Here is a 16,342-nt window from a genome sequence, read left to right on the forward strand (position 1 = left end):
TTTTTTGGCGGTTTCCAGATCGTATATCCTGAATAGTTTTTATGCAACTCTTAGTAGATTGCGTTAGGTCGAACTGGTTGGTAAATAAATATCTTATGAGGTGGGTATTGTGGCATGTTGAGATGGCTTAACGCAGCCAATCTAGGGTCAAGCAGATATCCCACAAGCCTCCATTTAATAAAAACAAAATATTGTGACGAATATTTGCATCACTATGATGTAAGTAAATAATCACAACAACAAAAAAAAGCAAGCAGCCACACTTATGTACATGTACACATTAAAGCAGGCAGCCACAGTTATGTCCAAGGCAACGAAGAATATTCCATTCACATCACCAGCAGCTCGAAGCGAAGAGATTATTTCACACGCACATATGCAGTCAGCAGATAAGATCGAATAAGAATAAGAAGGAGAAACAATCACACATTACGTTATCATCAGATAAGAGCAGAAGTTGTTACTCACACATACACACGCATATCGCTAAATAACCAAATATGAGTTACAACTGTTCCAGAAGGCATGTTCCTGAAAAGTCTAGATCTTAGGAGAAATATGCGAAAGAGGTAACAGAGGGTATAAAAGCAGCGTTACCTGAGGAATAATGAAGGAAAGAGGAATCGATTACTTGGGGATCACTGGCTTGATACTACCGTTGGAGGAGGTAAATGCGGAGTTGTAACAGCAGAAACTCTGAAGGTCGATCCATGGACTGAGGGGAAGCGTACCTTAATGATACCTAGGTAGCCCCTTTAGCTGTCGAACGGGTCTACGGATAAAGTCAGGGTTGGTGGGAAACGGTCGCGTGTCCATAAGGTGGAAAGCCTTTCCCGCTTAGCTTGGGCACGGACGAAATAGCATGAAGGCTTGAACCGTTGCCCTCGAAAGCGAATGCTAACAGCAAACTTATTTATTTTACCCACACTTCGAGTTGAGATATGAATTGCTTGCTTTGGCACCTCTGTGAATTTTGCTGTTTTGTGGTATGTTTTGCTATAGTTGTGCGACTGTGCGATGTTTGCGATGTCTAAAGAGGAGGCTTACTTTTGACTAACTCATATTATACTTGACTTAGACTAATATTCGCAAGATCCTCTTCGACTTCAGCATACTCGACTCTACGGCTAACTCAATTTCGCTGCTGTCCCCGTACAAGTGACGGTCATCTTCGAGGACCAAATGGCTTGTTATAATAATATATAAATACCGCTCCCAATATAGCATTGGGCTTGCGACCCGCCTCATGAAAACCAATAGCAATAAAGAAAAATAAAAGACCCTAGGTGAAAATTGATCGTTACCTGAATTCCTCAATTCCTAAAGAGAGAGGACTACTGCCCGTATGGGCGATGTCTTCGTAAATAAAAACGCTGGTATCTCAAAAATACGACACACCAGGTAAATAAGTGAGTGGACGGTGGTCTTGGCTTCTCTCCTTTGACCTTCATTGCAACTTCAAAGAGCGCAGCCTCGGTTTTTTTCAACACGATAAAGGCCTGCGACATCAAGAACTCGTTTCTAATGCAATCCGTGCATCATGAGTCCCAACAGTACATATTTTAATAAGATCCCACATAAATTGACTGCATGAGTATTGAGGAAGGTTATATATCTCTACAGCCTCCGGAGGAATAGCTGCTGCTTTCACATGTATTCAAATCCGTTAAGCCAGTTCTAAAAATACTTTGCTTGATTGGAGCCAACTCACCGAGCAACTTAGTTTCTTTAACGGTACACCAGCGCACCTGGCTGAGTTTATTCTTCTCGAAAATTGGTTTGCCTAAATTCAAAAAGTGGGCCTTGCTCCGCTTTTCTTTCTCAACCCATGCTCTTCTAATTTGCTTTATTTTCCTCTTTGCACAGCCACTCCCACGCACATTCACACTTCCGCTTCCACCCCACTTCCACATCCACTCCCGCTCCCACTCCCACTACCACTCCAACTCACTTTCCCACTCCTACTTCCAATCCCTCAACTAGTCTTAATCCCACTCCTATTCCGTCTTCCTTGTCCACTCCCACTTTCACTCCTACCTCCCGCTCCCACTCCTACTCCCACTCTCACTCCCATACTTTATAATAAAACACGTTTTTGGAATCACGCTCCTACTTCGCAGGCCAGCTCATAAACCTCGTGTTATTGGGCTTCATGCATAAAAAGTGAACTTAAAGTCGATTTTTTAGCTAAAATGTTGCTCCTTTGTTGTTGCTCACTTTTTATGCTTGGGACCCATTGTTATATTTCTCAAATCAAATTACAATAAAACATTTTTCCAAAAACTAAATTTAGTTTTTCTTCTTCCCTTCACAGGTTCATTTCTCTTCCTCACCATAGAAACATCCAGTGATGGAGGAAGCGCAGCGGGCGTTGTCAGTGATCCACATGCTTGGTCTTATGCGCAAAATGCATACATATCGACACAACAGCAACAACAACAACACAAAAACCAACCACATAAATTTACACCGCAACCCAGTTTTACAAGCGTACAGCCATCAAAGTTATACAAATCCAATGAACCGTTACTGGATACAACAAACATAGGAGGAGTGCATCAACTACAAGTAGCACAAGCTACTGATGAAGCCAAGCTAAAACCACACACTAGCAATAGTGATTTCCATGTGAACACGCCCCAAATAAAGTGGCAAGCAGGTGAGAAAAGGCAGAAATTTAATAGCACAGGAGAAGTAACGGAAGGTGGAGCAGCATCAGCCGCTATAACAGTTCCTAAGCAATTTGAGTTGATGTCGAAACCGGAAACGGAAACATATATTGACAACAGACACGCCAGCAAGTTTTGGTCGCCAAACATAGAAACTCATTCACAGCAAGCAGCAATGGAAGCACCAGCCTATTGGGGAGCTGCTTTTGGTGCCATTGGCAATGACATTAACGTTGCTGATATTAATGCTAATACTGAAACGGGTGCCGGTATTGCTATGGGAGTGGGTGGCGAGGATGATGATAATTCAGCTGCGTTGGCTGCTGGTGCATGGGGTGGTGAAAATGTGGCACTACAACGTACTGTGGAGAATATTTGGGATATAACGGTTTCATTGAACATACTCTACAAGGAAAATTGGACAAAGTAAGTTCTTGGGTTTAATGGAATATTTATGCAGGGCACACATGCACGCAAGAAAATAGAAAACTGAAGAGTGAGATTGTGTGAGATGCTTTTGATAAGATTAATATGTCTTTTGAAGAGGCGTTTAGGATTCATGCATAAGCAGCCGGTTCGACTAGATAAAAGACAAAGTTTGTTTTAATAATGTCAAGTTAGGGATAAACTAACTGTATTTGTGTTTCAATCTAGGTCATCCAAGGCCTTTTCTAACAGCGTCGATAACAGGTCTATGGTGATCAAAGGTCCTGCCAGGGATACATTCGTGATTTGGAACGTACTTACTTGCTCAATTGACGCTTGACCAGTTTAACAGTTATGGCCGTCCAACAAGTTGTGCCAGTCGATACTTTGTTGAGTTATCTGGCGTCAATTGGTCACACAAAGGGAACTCAAATCGTTTTAGACTTGGTCCTTCCAACATATTGCGGACTGCCCTCTTCATCTGCTTCCATAGGCGGGTACCGATAAAAATTCTTTCTTAGACGGAGCATCATCTTTAATTCGCATAGCATGGCCTAGCCAGCGTAACCGCTGTATTTTAATTCGCCAGACCATGTTGATGTCTGCGTAAAGCTCGTATAGCTCATCATTAAATCTTCTTCTGTACTTTTACTGGGAAAAGTTATTCTCCGTTTGATTTCAGGCCGATGATATCAGTATCATCCAACATACTTATCTGCAACAGCTGTCTTCTTCTTCTTCTTGTAACGATAAAGAACCCTAAGGTTTTGGGAACTGCTAGTGGTGTTGATGATATTTTCAAGGGCATCAAGTGGTTAATAATCAAAGCTTCCGCAACTCAATTGAAAAACTCCCTTACGCGAGGCGAATCCTGTTAGATATATGCATGCATCATACACATATTTAGCAGGCAAGGCTCCTGGTATCCTCGAGTTCCTCATGGAACTAGGGTATAGGGAGCGGCATGGTCTAGCAGGTTTAATGTGGTCATATTAAATGGTTCCCGAAATGGTCGGGCTGGTATGTTAATGGTGGTTGTTACCAGAAAATACCGGATCTATAACCCGCGAAGGACCATCAATTTCGATAACAATTTACAAAACCTTCGGGGAGTGTCCTCATTGCCATAACAAAAACAACATAATCTTTTTTTGGATATTGATCTAGGGCGTGTCTGAAAAAAGCACCATTAAGTTACTAGTCTGACCGTGTAGGCATTTGCCGCCGTGCGGATATTGAACACGACTCAATTCAGAGGGCGTGGCTTAATAAAAAGGTATTTAGTATGTGCTAGTGAAGAACAGACCTGTAAAGTACTGAGTACATACTTGTACTAGTACCAAATAAGTACAAGTACTCAAGTACTTCAAATCTAAGTACAAAGTATTAGTACTACAGTACTTGCACTTGGAATCCGAAAGTACAAGTAGATATACTTACGAAATACTTGCAAGTACACAAAAGTACTTTTTCTGATAAAATATGTCAGTTTGATTCTTAAATGGAAAATCAAAATATGAGTAAAATTTATATTAGAAAGCAACAAGGAGTAAAACTACATATCAAATAAGTATAAATTGTACAACAGCTAACAATTTTAAAGTAGTTTTGTGTTTGCCTTCATTAGTACTAGCTTTTAAAACGAAAAGTCCGTGATGGATTGCCTTCTAGGACTATAAACAATGCCTGCTAAGGAAAATAAACGCTCTACTGGGTCGGAAGAAGCTGAGGGCGTATTCATTTTGAGCAATAGGTCCTTCATAAGAGGGTAACTCTGAAGCATACTGAAAACTGTTGATGTATCATTAAAATACCTGTAAAACTCTTCTTCAAACATTTTGTCAAAGTTAGGTGATCGTAAGGGTGCTGGCTGGTCCGCTTCAAAACCGTTCAATACTTATCAAAGTACTTCGAAAGTACTTACAAGTACTTTACTTGTACTTCAACAATTCAAGTACAAGTACCTCGATACTTATACCTGTACTTATTTTTCGAGGTACTGAGGTACGGATACTTGTACTTGTACTGGTACTTTTTCTTTACAGGTCTGGTGAAGAACACCATTTATTAAGGCCTTGAAGGGATCTAGAGTGCACTGCATTTCGACCAAGACTTTACATTGCCTTACACATTTTGCTTGAGGTCGAAGGGAGTTTGGAGCCACTTCGCAATTCTTTTCTTGCCGTCTTAGTTCGTAATGACGTTCCAACGGATTGGAACCCCAAAAGAAAATATTTTTAGCTTAACATTACCGTGTAATGAAAAGAACACACGCCCTTGAGGAGTGCACACCTTGCCTTCGTTGTGAAAAAAAGATAAAATTTTTTCGCAGTAGCTTTACCAAGTATACCAAAGTTGTTCAAACTTCTACAATATCTTTCTACTCCAAGAAATAGAACCACAAAACTGAGTCCCTTTTTAATAATATTTGGAGGCTTAAATTTCTTCGAAGGTTACATTTACACTTAGAGCATTAATACTTACAGTTGTACAGGTAAGATGGATGTAGTTTACACCTCGCTTAGACGCCTACAATTCTCTCAGCCTAAATACTTCTGGGTTCACGAACGAATACTTTTCCCCATAAAGATGGGCGATGGGAAGGGCGAGAAGGGTTAAGAGAAGTGAGAAACAAAATATGGTTAAAAATATGAGTAGCCACGAAGGAATTGTGGAACGAAGAGTGCTTAATTCAAAGAAAAAGAAGACTTAGGAATACTTGGGAACGCCGAAACGGAGAGGAAACGAAGGGGGGATATTGAAAATTAAGAAAAATATCGGTGAAAGAGGACACAAAAGTAAAGGAATTGAGTATATGGTAAAATCTAAAGGGATGGAAGTTGCGATGATGTGCAGTTGGCGTAAGTGCTTGAAGGGATAGTAAGAAAATTTAACATGCGTAGAGACAAAGACAGAGATAAAACACGTCAAATTATTTTATTATGGAAACTGGTAAATATGTACTTTGTTTACACCAAAAACGAGTATTGCAAGGTACTCTCCTATAAGATTCCTTATTTAAATATATTAGCGTAAGGCCGAAACCAAAAATTGCATTTATTGAGCACTTGAATTTAATTCAATTTGTTACTTAGCAAATGTAATTCAATTAATTTCAATAAAATAATTTTCTTCTTTCTAATACCTCCAACAATCACTCTGCCCTTAACTTACTAATTTACTTCCTACTATCACAATTCATCTCCTATATACACACACACACACACACACACCCACCCACGCACCGTAGATTGGCTGCCTTGGAGATTAGTAAATTTCAAGATCAATTAGTCAAACGGCTTGCCATGGATTTGACGCTATCAACAGCAGGCACTGGTGCAGTGGCTGCAGCACCCGCTATAACCAATAATGCAAACTTGAGGCTGCAACAACAACAAGGTATTTCACAACAGCCACCCTCGCAGTCTTACGATTATCACAGCATGAAATCGGCAATAAGTAAACATTATGGTAATGATGCAAATGCACAACAACAACAACGTGAACGTTATTGGCAATTACAAGCAGAACGACAACGTCAATGGCAATTGCAAAAGCAACAACAACAATTTGAATGGAATTTTGCCACATCGTTTCTATATTCGTTAACTGTTGTGACAACAGTGGGTAAGTTTTGATGAAAAGTTTGTTTATTTTTTTTAATTTCCGGTCAAGAATAATAAAAGTGCAATGAAAGGCTTTAGAACCTTGATTATTTTGATTTAAATTCGAATCGCGCTGAAGTTTGCTGGAAAAAGTGGAATGAATTTGCACTTCACTTCCCGCTTTGTCAGCTTAAACATTTCTTTTACCTGTCTCCTAGGAAGACTCAATTCCATGCTCCACATTGGCGGGTTTGTTTTTCCTCTACATCTTCTTACGGGAGAAGTCATTGGATCCCGCCTTTCTGTAATGGCAACCATTTGAATAAGTTTCGTTTCTTAATGTTGTTGCTAGATGTTCCAGTCCGTTGACCTAGGGTCCCTTATATACCTCTCTAGAGGGAAGCCTGAAGCTAATGTAAGCATGGTATAAAAACGATGACCTATCAAGGACTCTCCAATCATACCGCAATGTTATATCAAGAACATTTTTGGATGTTGGCGCAACATTCGTGGGGTCTCGACCTCTGTTGGTTATTTGCAAATTGCTTTATAGAGTATAAGAAAATAAATACTTGCCTCTATCATTTATATCGCCTCTCTCCACTCATCCATCTCCAGCACCCGCACCCATGACCAGCCGCCTTTTGTGCCCCTCCACGTCCACCTCTTCTGGCGTTGCCTCTCTGCAGTGTGGGGCATATAGGAGGATGCCTGAATAAGTACCTTAGAGCCACGACTGTAATGTCCTCAGTAATGTAGGTAGGCAGCAAGTATGAGTGCAGCTGTTTCCTTTCCGTGATTGCAGCTACCATAATTTCTTCAGATTGTAAACGCCAAATTCGTGCGCATTGAACCCAGAAATCTTTCCTCCCGTTGAGAGCCCAGGCTCCTGGATTAGCGCTACGGTAAACGGTCCCTGCCTAAGAGTTGGGAGGAGTTCGCTGGACGCCACTTTACTTTGTTGAGGGGTCATCTGTAAGACTTGCAACACCATTGGAGTGTGTGTCCCCCTCCAACAACCTGCTACTCTTGCCTGTTTGGTTTAAGGTATTCGAGGTCCACTGCAACTTCGGCACGATTCTAGCATGTTGGGATTATTATTTTTGGGACCATATCTCCTGAGTCGCAGATAAATTTTGGCTTTGCCCCAGGACATTTTCACAAGCTGCATTCACAACATATCCTCCATCTGATTGTTTATTCGGAAGTTATAAAGCTGACTTTCCTTCCTAGAACAAGGTACACAAGTCGCAGCGTATTTTCCGACCTCATAATGCATGCTATTCATCTTCCAGTATCATCTTGAGCTTTAAGCTTATGCTCCCTTTCGTTTGTCGCATCACTCATCCTCTCGGGTACAGCCGAAGTCTTCGTCTTATTTCCCGTTGGCAATGCCGAGTAAGCCGGAGTCTTAGCATTACCTTTCTTTGGGTTATCCTACTTTCACGTCCTCCCTCTAATTTGCAGCTTTACCTTCGAGGCAGTGTAGCCCATTTATCCAACAGTTAAGACCTATTTGTGTTATCTATGCAGCTCGCCTTCTGTTCAATGTGTCTTTTGCATTCTGCCGCTCAAAGTTTCTTCGTCCTCTTACCGATTGCAATACCGAATGTTTCTCGCAGCAAAACTCTCCAGCTGCCTTACACAATGGTTTTTGTTATTGATATTAGAGAAAAATTGTAAAGATTACAAACGGCGATGGTTACTAGGCCATGTTTATGAATTTCACTTCTTCATAAGCTAGCTTTTCGGGAGCTGAGTATTGAAATCGAATCTCCAAAAATAATATCAGTGCAAAGGCAGATGCCTTTAACTACTCGCTTTAAAATTGGTCTCTAAGAATTTGCTTTTAGTTTCTATTCCTTTTATTCACCATTTAGGCACATACACTCTGTATGTAGTTTATGCCTTCGACATACTTCTACCACCCAAGGAGCATATTCTAAATACTCACCCTCAAGGTCTGTTTGGTCGACCACTGCTCCCAAGCGTTGGATAATTCTTAGTGCTGCACGGTACTGCGAGAGAGCTATCTTACTCCCTCTACTTTCCCTCTCCTAAGCCGCCGCTTTGCTCATAGCACTTTTGTTTTCCTTGGCTTGCGACTCCTTTCTCCCTCCTCTCATCTTTCGTATTAAGTTTTGCAAGATCTTGAGTCATTTATCTTGGTTGTACATGTACATGCACGACTCCACGGGCTCAGCGGGCTATTATTGAATCACTAAATTCATGACAGGGATTTAATACTTTTTACCTTCCTCCGTTGCTTTCATTTCAGGTTATGGCACCATAACACCACGCACTACGCTAGGACGTATGGTCACTATTGTCTACGCAACATTTGGCATACCACTCACCTTGGTCTATCTCTCAAGCATTGGCAGCATATTGGCCAAATTGGCAAGTGGTTTCTGCGAACATCTTTTGTGTTGTTGTTCTCGTCGTTCAACTATGAATAAACGGCACGCCATATGCGGCTTCAAGAGACAACAAGTGTCTGATAAAAAATGTAATTTTAAATTGCAACAACTACAAAGCCAACAACATCATCAGCAACTGCAGTCAGCGCAGCAACATCAACAACGCACAACAAAACCCGCACAATTCGCCCACTTACCCTACGGCTACGTACGCCCTCCAGCTGATGACGTGCTCAGCTATGGTGAGCACTCAGCTCCACCACTCTCATCACATTCAAGTGGAACACGTGCCAACAGCATACCCGCACTACGCCGGTCTTTGGCGCTGCCGCTTGCATTTTGCGTTATGTTGTTGTTGGCGTACATATCATTTGGCTCATTGGTCATAGTGTTACTGGAACAATGGTCACTGTTTGATGGTATTTACTTTTGTTTCATGAGTTTAACCACGATTGGGTTTTGTGATCTTTTGCCAGGTGCACATGCTCATCAACCTACTACAGCAACCAGCTCAAGTTCTTCTACTTTGGTTGTGTGGTTTTGTTCGGCGTACATATTGAGCGGTTTAACGCTCACCTCAATGTGTGTGAATATGTTGCATGATGAATTCTTGCAACATATGCGTGTTGTTGTGAAATTCAAACAAATGACGACTGAGAAGAGTGCAGTAAAGGAACGTAGCTGCTATGGAGCACCGCCTTGACGATGCGGTATTGAATGCGGACAGACGCTGACGCTAAGCTTGCTGTTCAGTCATAAATGTCTACGACTGATGACATTGCTACTGCTGCGTGATGGGGTGAAGTTTCAAAACAAACGTATAGTAGATGAATACAGTGGTGTATGAGGATGTGTGCGTGAGAGATGTGTGTATCAATTGGGTTAAAAATGTGTGCCAAAGTGAGATCATATTTTAAAAGGTGAGTACTAAAACAACTCTAAAATTTTTTTAACTAAATGAGGGCAGAAATTAGAAGACGATTAGCCTGGCGACGACTAGAAGATCGCTAATCAATTTTATAGATTCTACGCGGACTTATATGAGTGGGCGAGACTCAGGAAGGTCTTTTCGAGAGATGATGCTTTATTGGCGTTACTGGAGCGAATCTGAATCTAGTGAGCCTTTTCTTCAATGGATACGGCCAGGCCGGTCAGTGTAGCATCTTCCCGGCGTAGGTCGGCGCTAAAACAGATGGGGTATATGGGTACTATCCAATGGTGTAAATGTTAAAGAATTTAATAATTACTTAGCTAGTGAGAGGAATATTAGCGCGTCAAACTCTTCCACTGTGAGGTGGTGGTTTGTCAGGGATTTATTTGTCACACTCGCAGTGTGAACAGGAAGACTTTATGATTCCACTGGCTTCCTGCTCCTTACTTTTGAACAGGTGGAGGTCGAGCTAACTCAGTCGGCGCAGGGCCGACGCCACCCCTTAGTGTCGTATTACTTTTCCCTATTTCCGTGTTGCGAAAATACCAGATATGCAGAGAAGAAATTTGTTGATACCATGCACTGTGATCAGGGTCTTGAATCCGAGATATGTTTTTTTTTTTTTTTCACTTTCGAGATCAATGTAGACTAAGGAATATTTGGGTTTTGCTTCCCAACCTTAGCATTTGTGATTTTGTTGGTAGCGGGTGTTTAATCACGGTTCTGTTTACGTAAACACCCAATAAACTGAGAGATGTGAGAAGAACTGAGAACAGTTTCCATAACCAATTGGTCCCTTACCATTGTCTTATATCGAGGGCACTGAGTGCACACTATAAATATTCTGACCAGACCCAGCCTTCCGACAACATATGCTTTCTAATTAGGGCACTGGCAAGGATAGCAGAGGTAAGAAAAGTGGGTTGAAGTAGGAAGCGATTGAGCATGATTTGCAATCGTGCCTTGCGCTCGTCAGGCTACGTTCCCAGCTATAAAGAGCGATACAGTTATAAGATCTAGAAGCAGCAAGTGACATAGATTCCAGAAAGCGTTTAATATTTGTCAAGAAGACGGAACTATTTTGCAATATAGGTCATGGGTTTCGTTAGGGTTTACGGTTTAGTCGTTAAGCATACTTTGGTAAAACTACGGACTAATTCAGTCTGTGTAAAGTCCGCACCGACCGGCCGGTTGAACCTGATCTAATCTTGCGTAAAGGCTTATGGTTGACCATGATTTGCCCACGCTAGCAAGTAAACTGCTGGTACTTAGATCCTCCTCTTATTTGGTCCGTGCTTTTAAGCAGACTCTGATATTGCACATAAAGTTATAGGACAGCACTCTTCGGGAACGTGAGATAACGAGAAGGTTGCGTAGATTTTATTTTAAATCTCGCTTATTTAATGCACTAAGCAGCAAACGAACTCTGTGTGATTTCCAAAACCAAGGTAGGCTCTTGTTTTTGGGATAACAAAACCAGATCTATTGAGATTAGTAAATGTATTGCGTCAAATCCTTTTAATAAATCCAAAAGATTTTAAGGTAGACTTTGAAGACCGGTCATAGATCTCGATGTCGGTTCCTCTTCGCAACATTTATAGAATTACACACATATATATAGGGCAGAAAAAGTTCTATAGCTTACTTTAAGATCTATATTTTAAAGCTTTTATTAAAATTAAAATTTTCTATGTCTTTCTTCTTTCTCTTCTTCAGCTATTCATTGTCACAAAAGAGACATTTATCTACGTTTGATTTATAATTCTATTTGTTGATAATGTCAGATGGAGTAATTAACTTGAATTCGCACAAGGAACCGAGCATAAACTCTTATCATATGTCGTCCCTACTTATATTCGCCAGCCAACCTACACGTCAGATGAACTGATCAACGCCAAGTTGTTTTTGCTACTTGTAGTGTAACACATTTAATTGCACTGCCAGTATTTCTAAAGTCACAGCAACGTGACTATAAATTTAATTTAATTTCAACATAAATTGAGAGAGGGCTTAAAACTTGCGCTGAGCTCCATTTCTTTTGGTGGTATTAAATTCATTACTTTGGCCTACTTTGTGCAACCTTAAAAAGCCGTGAAAGCAGCTGAACATGCTGCGAGGCAATGACTACTTATGATTTGTGCGAGTACGAGTGTGAGTGCGAGTGCTACTTGAGTAGCTCAGCGCAGCTCAATTTCGTGAAACTTTAGGAAACGTGACAGCAGCGCAACATGGCAGAACGGGAGTATCAACTGCTGCTGCGGCAGCACCTAATGCTCTTTTCATTGTTATTCCTCGTTTTTATTGTAATGTAAAGTATGTATGTACACTCACGCGCATACCTATAGCATAGCGTTGAGAAAGACTAAGAACGAAAGCAAAGCAAACGACAGCAAGGCCAGTGTATGCGAAAGTTGACAGTTGCTTGACAGTAGACAGTGAACCTTGAGCTATGACAGTCGCTACAATTGACAGCTGAGCTGACATTGTCACGGTAGTTGTGGTTTCAGATAACGACTACTGCAAAATGTAAGAAGAGCGAGAAAATTTTATGAATCTACGATGCTGGTAAGGTGGTAGTGAGGTTTATGTTGCGGTTGCATTACACGCCGCTGTCATTTAAAACCTTCAATATTTAAATGATTATTTTAAATATGTAGCTATGTACGTCTACAAATATTTTAATGGGGAATTATTTGTTAATTGATTTTTTAGTTTTTTTTATTGAAGCAGACACAAAATTGTACAGTATTTCAAATAAGTGTGTTAATATGTAATTCTGGCAAAAAAAAAATTCTTATTAAAATATCTAAAGCTGTGCAAATATATGTACAATAAAATTTCAAAAAAATGCAATATGCAAATAAAAATTACGCAAATAAAAAAAGAATAAATTAAAAAAATTTATTTTTGAGTTACTAAGCTGAATTTATTGTGACGAATACTAGCAATACTAAGGGGTACTATCATCTCTAAGCCGATACTGAGCAGTGACTTGTATGCACATAACCAAATTAATCATTATGTCTACACATATGTCCATACAAGCTGCGGAGAGCAACGCACAAACTGACATACTCCCAAAAGTAGGCAATATTTGTGCCAGTATCACTCACATATACACGCGCATATGAGAAGCTATACACGTGCATCTGTAGTTATAATTTTATAGCTAGTAACTAAGTAAATTCTGGAAACGCCTAAAGTATGGAAAGAGGAAATCGAATTGTATAAATGAGCGCAATCTGAGCAATCAGTATTGAGTTTGAGTTAAGCACACTATCTGTCGAGAAGTAGTAGTTATTGTGGAGTACTTGAATAAAGGCGATTTTGCATTATTGAATAGTGGAGTTATTTATTCAACAGTTTAGTGATTCGAACGTTTGTAGAAGGTTGCAAGTAAGAGGAATTGCACTAAATTCGTTACATTATATTAAACATAGAGCTGAAGTCAAGGTAAGTATGAGAAATACGAGCAACACCTTTAAGATTGAATCACAAAAAAGACGTACTAATATGACACTTGATAGAAAGAGTAAAATTGCGCCCTCAACTTGTAATGCAGCTTTTATTAGCAACAAAAACATTCAGTTACATCACCACCATACATTCATAGAATTACAACTACATATTGTACCACTTTAACAGCGATCAGCAATCGTATGATAATGCACAGACAATATGCAAGTGATCATTTGCAAGTGTTTCAAAACGGCAACCGTAAGTGTCCAAACTTTTCAAAGTGTTTATAACGATTAATATTTAAATAGAAACAGTTTACATTACTTCTGATGTGTCCTAGCGTTAAGGAACCTACTCCTACGCCCCTTCTTCTCCCAGACCTAGGTCTGTACGCCGCCGCCTGCCTACGCGGCCTGCCTACGCGGCCAGCCCACAATATAAATAACCTGTTACAAATCCACCGATAAGTCAGCTGTGGCTCGCCGTACATCGATCTTATCAGCCACCGGTTGCTTTGAAATCGTTCGACCGATTCGTCATCTGCACACTCCCGATTCACCAACCCTATCCAACGACATGCACCGGTTCGTCAGCCGCGGTTCGCTGGACATCGATTTCAATAGCCATGGATTGCTTGGACCTTGATCAACCGATTCGACAATTTCGAAACGCCAGTCTACGCATTCGACACTTGCGATGCGGGAGGGGGCGGGGGGGGGGGGGGGGGGGGGGGGTAGGGATTCCCCCAACGACCGGTTGCATGGAAATCAATCGACCGATCCACCAACTCCGTTTCGCTGGGTAGCGATTTTATCAGGCCCCGGTTGATTGGGAATCGAAATACCAATTCCTCATCAACGATCCTCCGGCATTCACTAATCCACCGATTAGTCTCTACGATTCTCCGGGTATCGATTTCAGCAACCACCGGTTGCTTCGGAATCGAGTCACCGATTCTTTATCCCCACCACCAACCACTTGTCCAACCAACGTTACCTCACTCTACTGACTAATAATACACTAATGCGCTGAAAACCCGTCACCGTCAACCGATACCCCGTTCACTGAAACCCGATCACCGTTCACTGATTACATCAGCAACCGTAAGGTGTTCGTCAACTGATACACTGTTCACGAGCTATAAGTTGCTTGTGTATCCATACTTGCTTTGCGATGGTATATGGCTCAACTGGCGCCTTTATTGCTGCCTGACTGTCGGAAAAAGTAGAGACCTTGACAGTTATCCTACAGGCCTCGAGGAATTTGCAGGCTTTGCCAGTAGGGAGAATTTTTGCTAAAAGCATACTTACAATATTACAGCAGATTGAATGGCGCCGAGGTCCCTCGAGAGAAGAAATAGATTCCAGCCAAATACCAGAGCCTATTTTGAAGCCTTCGGTGTGGATTTACATGCCGCTATCATACGAAATCGTAGCCCTCTTCCTATCATTCCTACTTAGAAATATCATGTTAACGCTGCTTTAAAACTGCAGCTCGTGGGATAGATATTCTGGAAATAAATTTACGGAAAAAACTCCACCCGGTCTAATAGACATGCCGCTTTGGTAGTGCATATATATGGATGTGTAAGATAGTATCAAGAAGCAGCCGTACGATGACTTAAAACGATGGATGTGGTAACATTGAGAATTAGTTAAGATTACTTCAATAAACCTGTTAGACCTCTATACGACTGCAGAAAAGAAGATATTATTATGAGTCTGAAATGAGTCGCAATGGATCATGCGACTATGGCCAGTGTTAATCCCTTCATACGGTTTGATGATATCCCTTTTATTTGAGCATGTCCTATGGAGATACTAATTGTAGCTGTTTATGCCTGAACATGTACTATCAAAAAGGTTCCCTTCTATTTTTCGTTGTACGCTTGGGGGTTTGTCGGACGGGTCCACTAATAACAGTCCACATATAACATTTGCGTCACGCCGTATTGTTTAACAAATAACAACAAGAACCGATCATCTGATTTCTAAAGTGACTACCGTTGGTCCTTCTTATGTCTCTTTCCAACACCCGCTGAAGATGACCGACCGTAAGCGTCACCATTTTTACCATACTTTCAAAACACTGTCAAAACCCTGAAAAGTAGCCATCTCGGATATCCTGTCAGCAAAATTACTCCCTATGGATATCACACCAAAGGTTTTTTATGTCGTATTTTACAAATAATTTTTTATTTGCTTCTTGTTTGGGATTATTCTTGCGGCTAAGTCGGAATTGTTTTCAGAACAATGACTCGGACTTCGAGATTATTTCAGAATAATTTTGGAAATATTTCGTGTTAGATTCAGGACTTTTCCGGGATAATTTCCAGATGGTGAGTAGTATGGTATTGGGGTCTTTTCGAGACTATTTCCGCATAGTTTCGTGACCGATTTGCGAATATTTCACGACCCCCCGTGATTGTTTTCGGTATCAGTACGGGATTATTGCGAACTGTTCCGACACTGTTTAATGATCTTATTTGGGACTATTACAGTACCCTATCGGTATAGTTTTCGAGATAAATTCAGGACTATTTTAGGATTATTTCGGTATCACTTAAGGACTGTTTCGGTACTATCCTAGGGCCATGTCGCCTCTGTTTTCGGGACCATCTCGGAATCAGTGCAGGACTATTTAGAACTATGTCGGGTTAAATTTGGAACTTTTATGGGCATTTTTGGGATACATTTGCCACTGCTTCTTGACTTCTGGGACTGGTTTCAAGGTCGATTCGGAACTGTTATCGATTAGTTTGCGGATTATTTTCGGAACAGTTTGTGGATATTTTCGGTAAATATTCAAGGGTCTTATCTGGGTTTATTACAG

The 16,342-nt window shown here is 40.9% G+C and overlaps 1 protein-coding gene across 13 annotated transcripts in view; it reads left to right on the plus strand.

Moving 5' to 3' along the window:
• LOC137249513 (uncharacterized) overlaps nt 1-12,584 on the plus strand; it is a 49,873-nt gene extending 37,289 nt beyond the window's left edge. For all 13 annotated transcript variants that reach the window (XM_067781085.1, XM_067781086.1, XM_067781082.1 and 10 more), the window contains 4 exons: nt 2,315-3,095; nt 6,346-6,722; nt 8,979-10,040; nt 11,768-12,584. In XM_067781085.1, the coding sequence (XP_067637186.1) occupies nt 2,315-3,095; nt 6,346-6,722; nt 8,979-9,823 (2,003 nt within the window). In that variant the 3' untranslated portion in view covers nt 9,824-10,040; nt 11,768-12,584. The remainder of the gene's footprint in view (nt 1-2,314; nt 3,096-6,345; nt 6,723-8,978; nt 10,041-11,767) is intronic.
• Nucleotides 12,585-16,342: the final 3,758 nt, after the last annotated feature.

Source organism: Eurosta solidaginis, chromosome 4 (assembly GCF_040869045.1).
Source record: "Eurosta solidaginis isolate ZX-2024a chromosome 4, ASM4086904v1, whole genome shotgun sequence".
In the NCBI taxonomy this organism is placed as follows: Eukaryota; Metazoa; Arthropoda; class Insecta; order Diptera; family Tephritidae; genus Eurosta; species Eurosta solidaginis.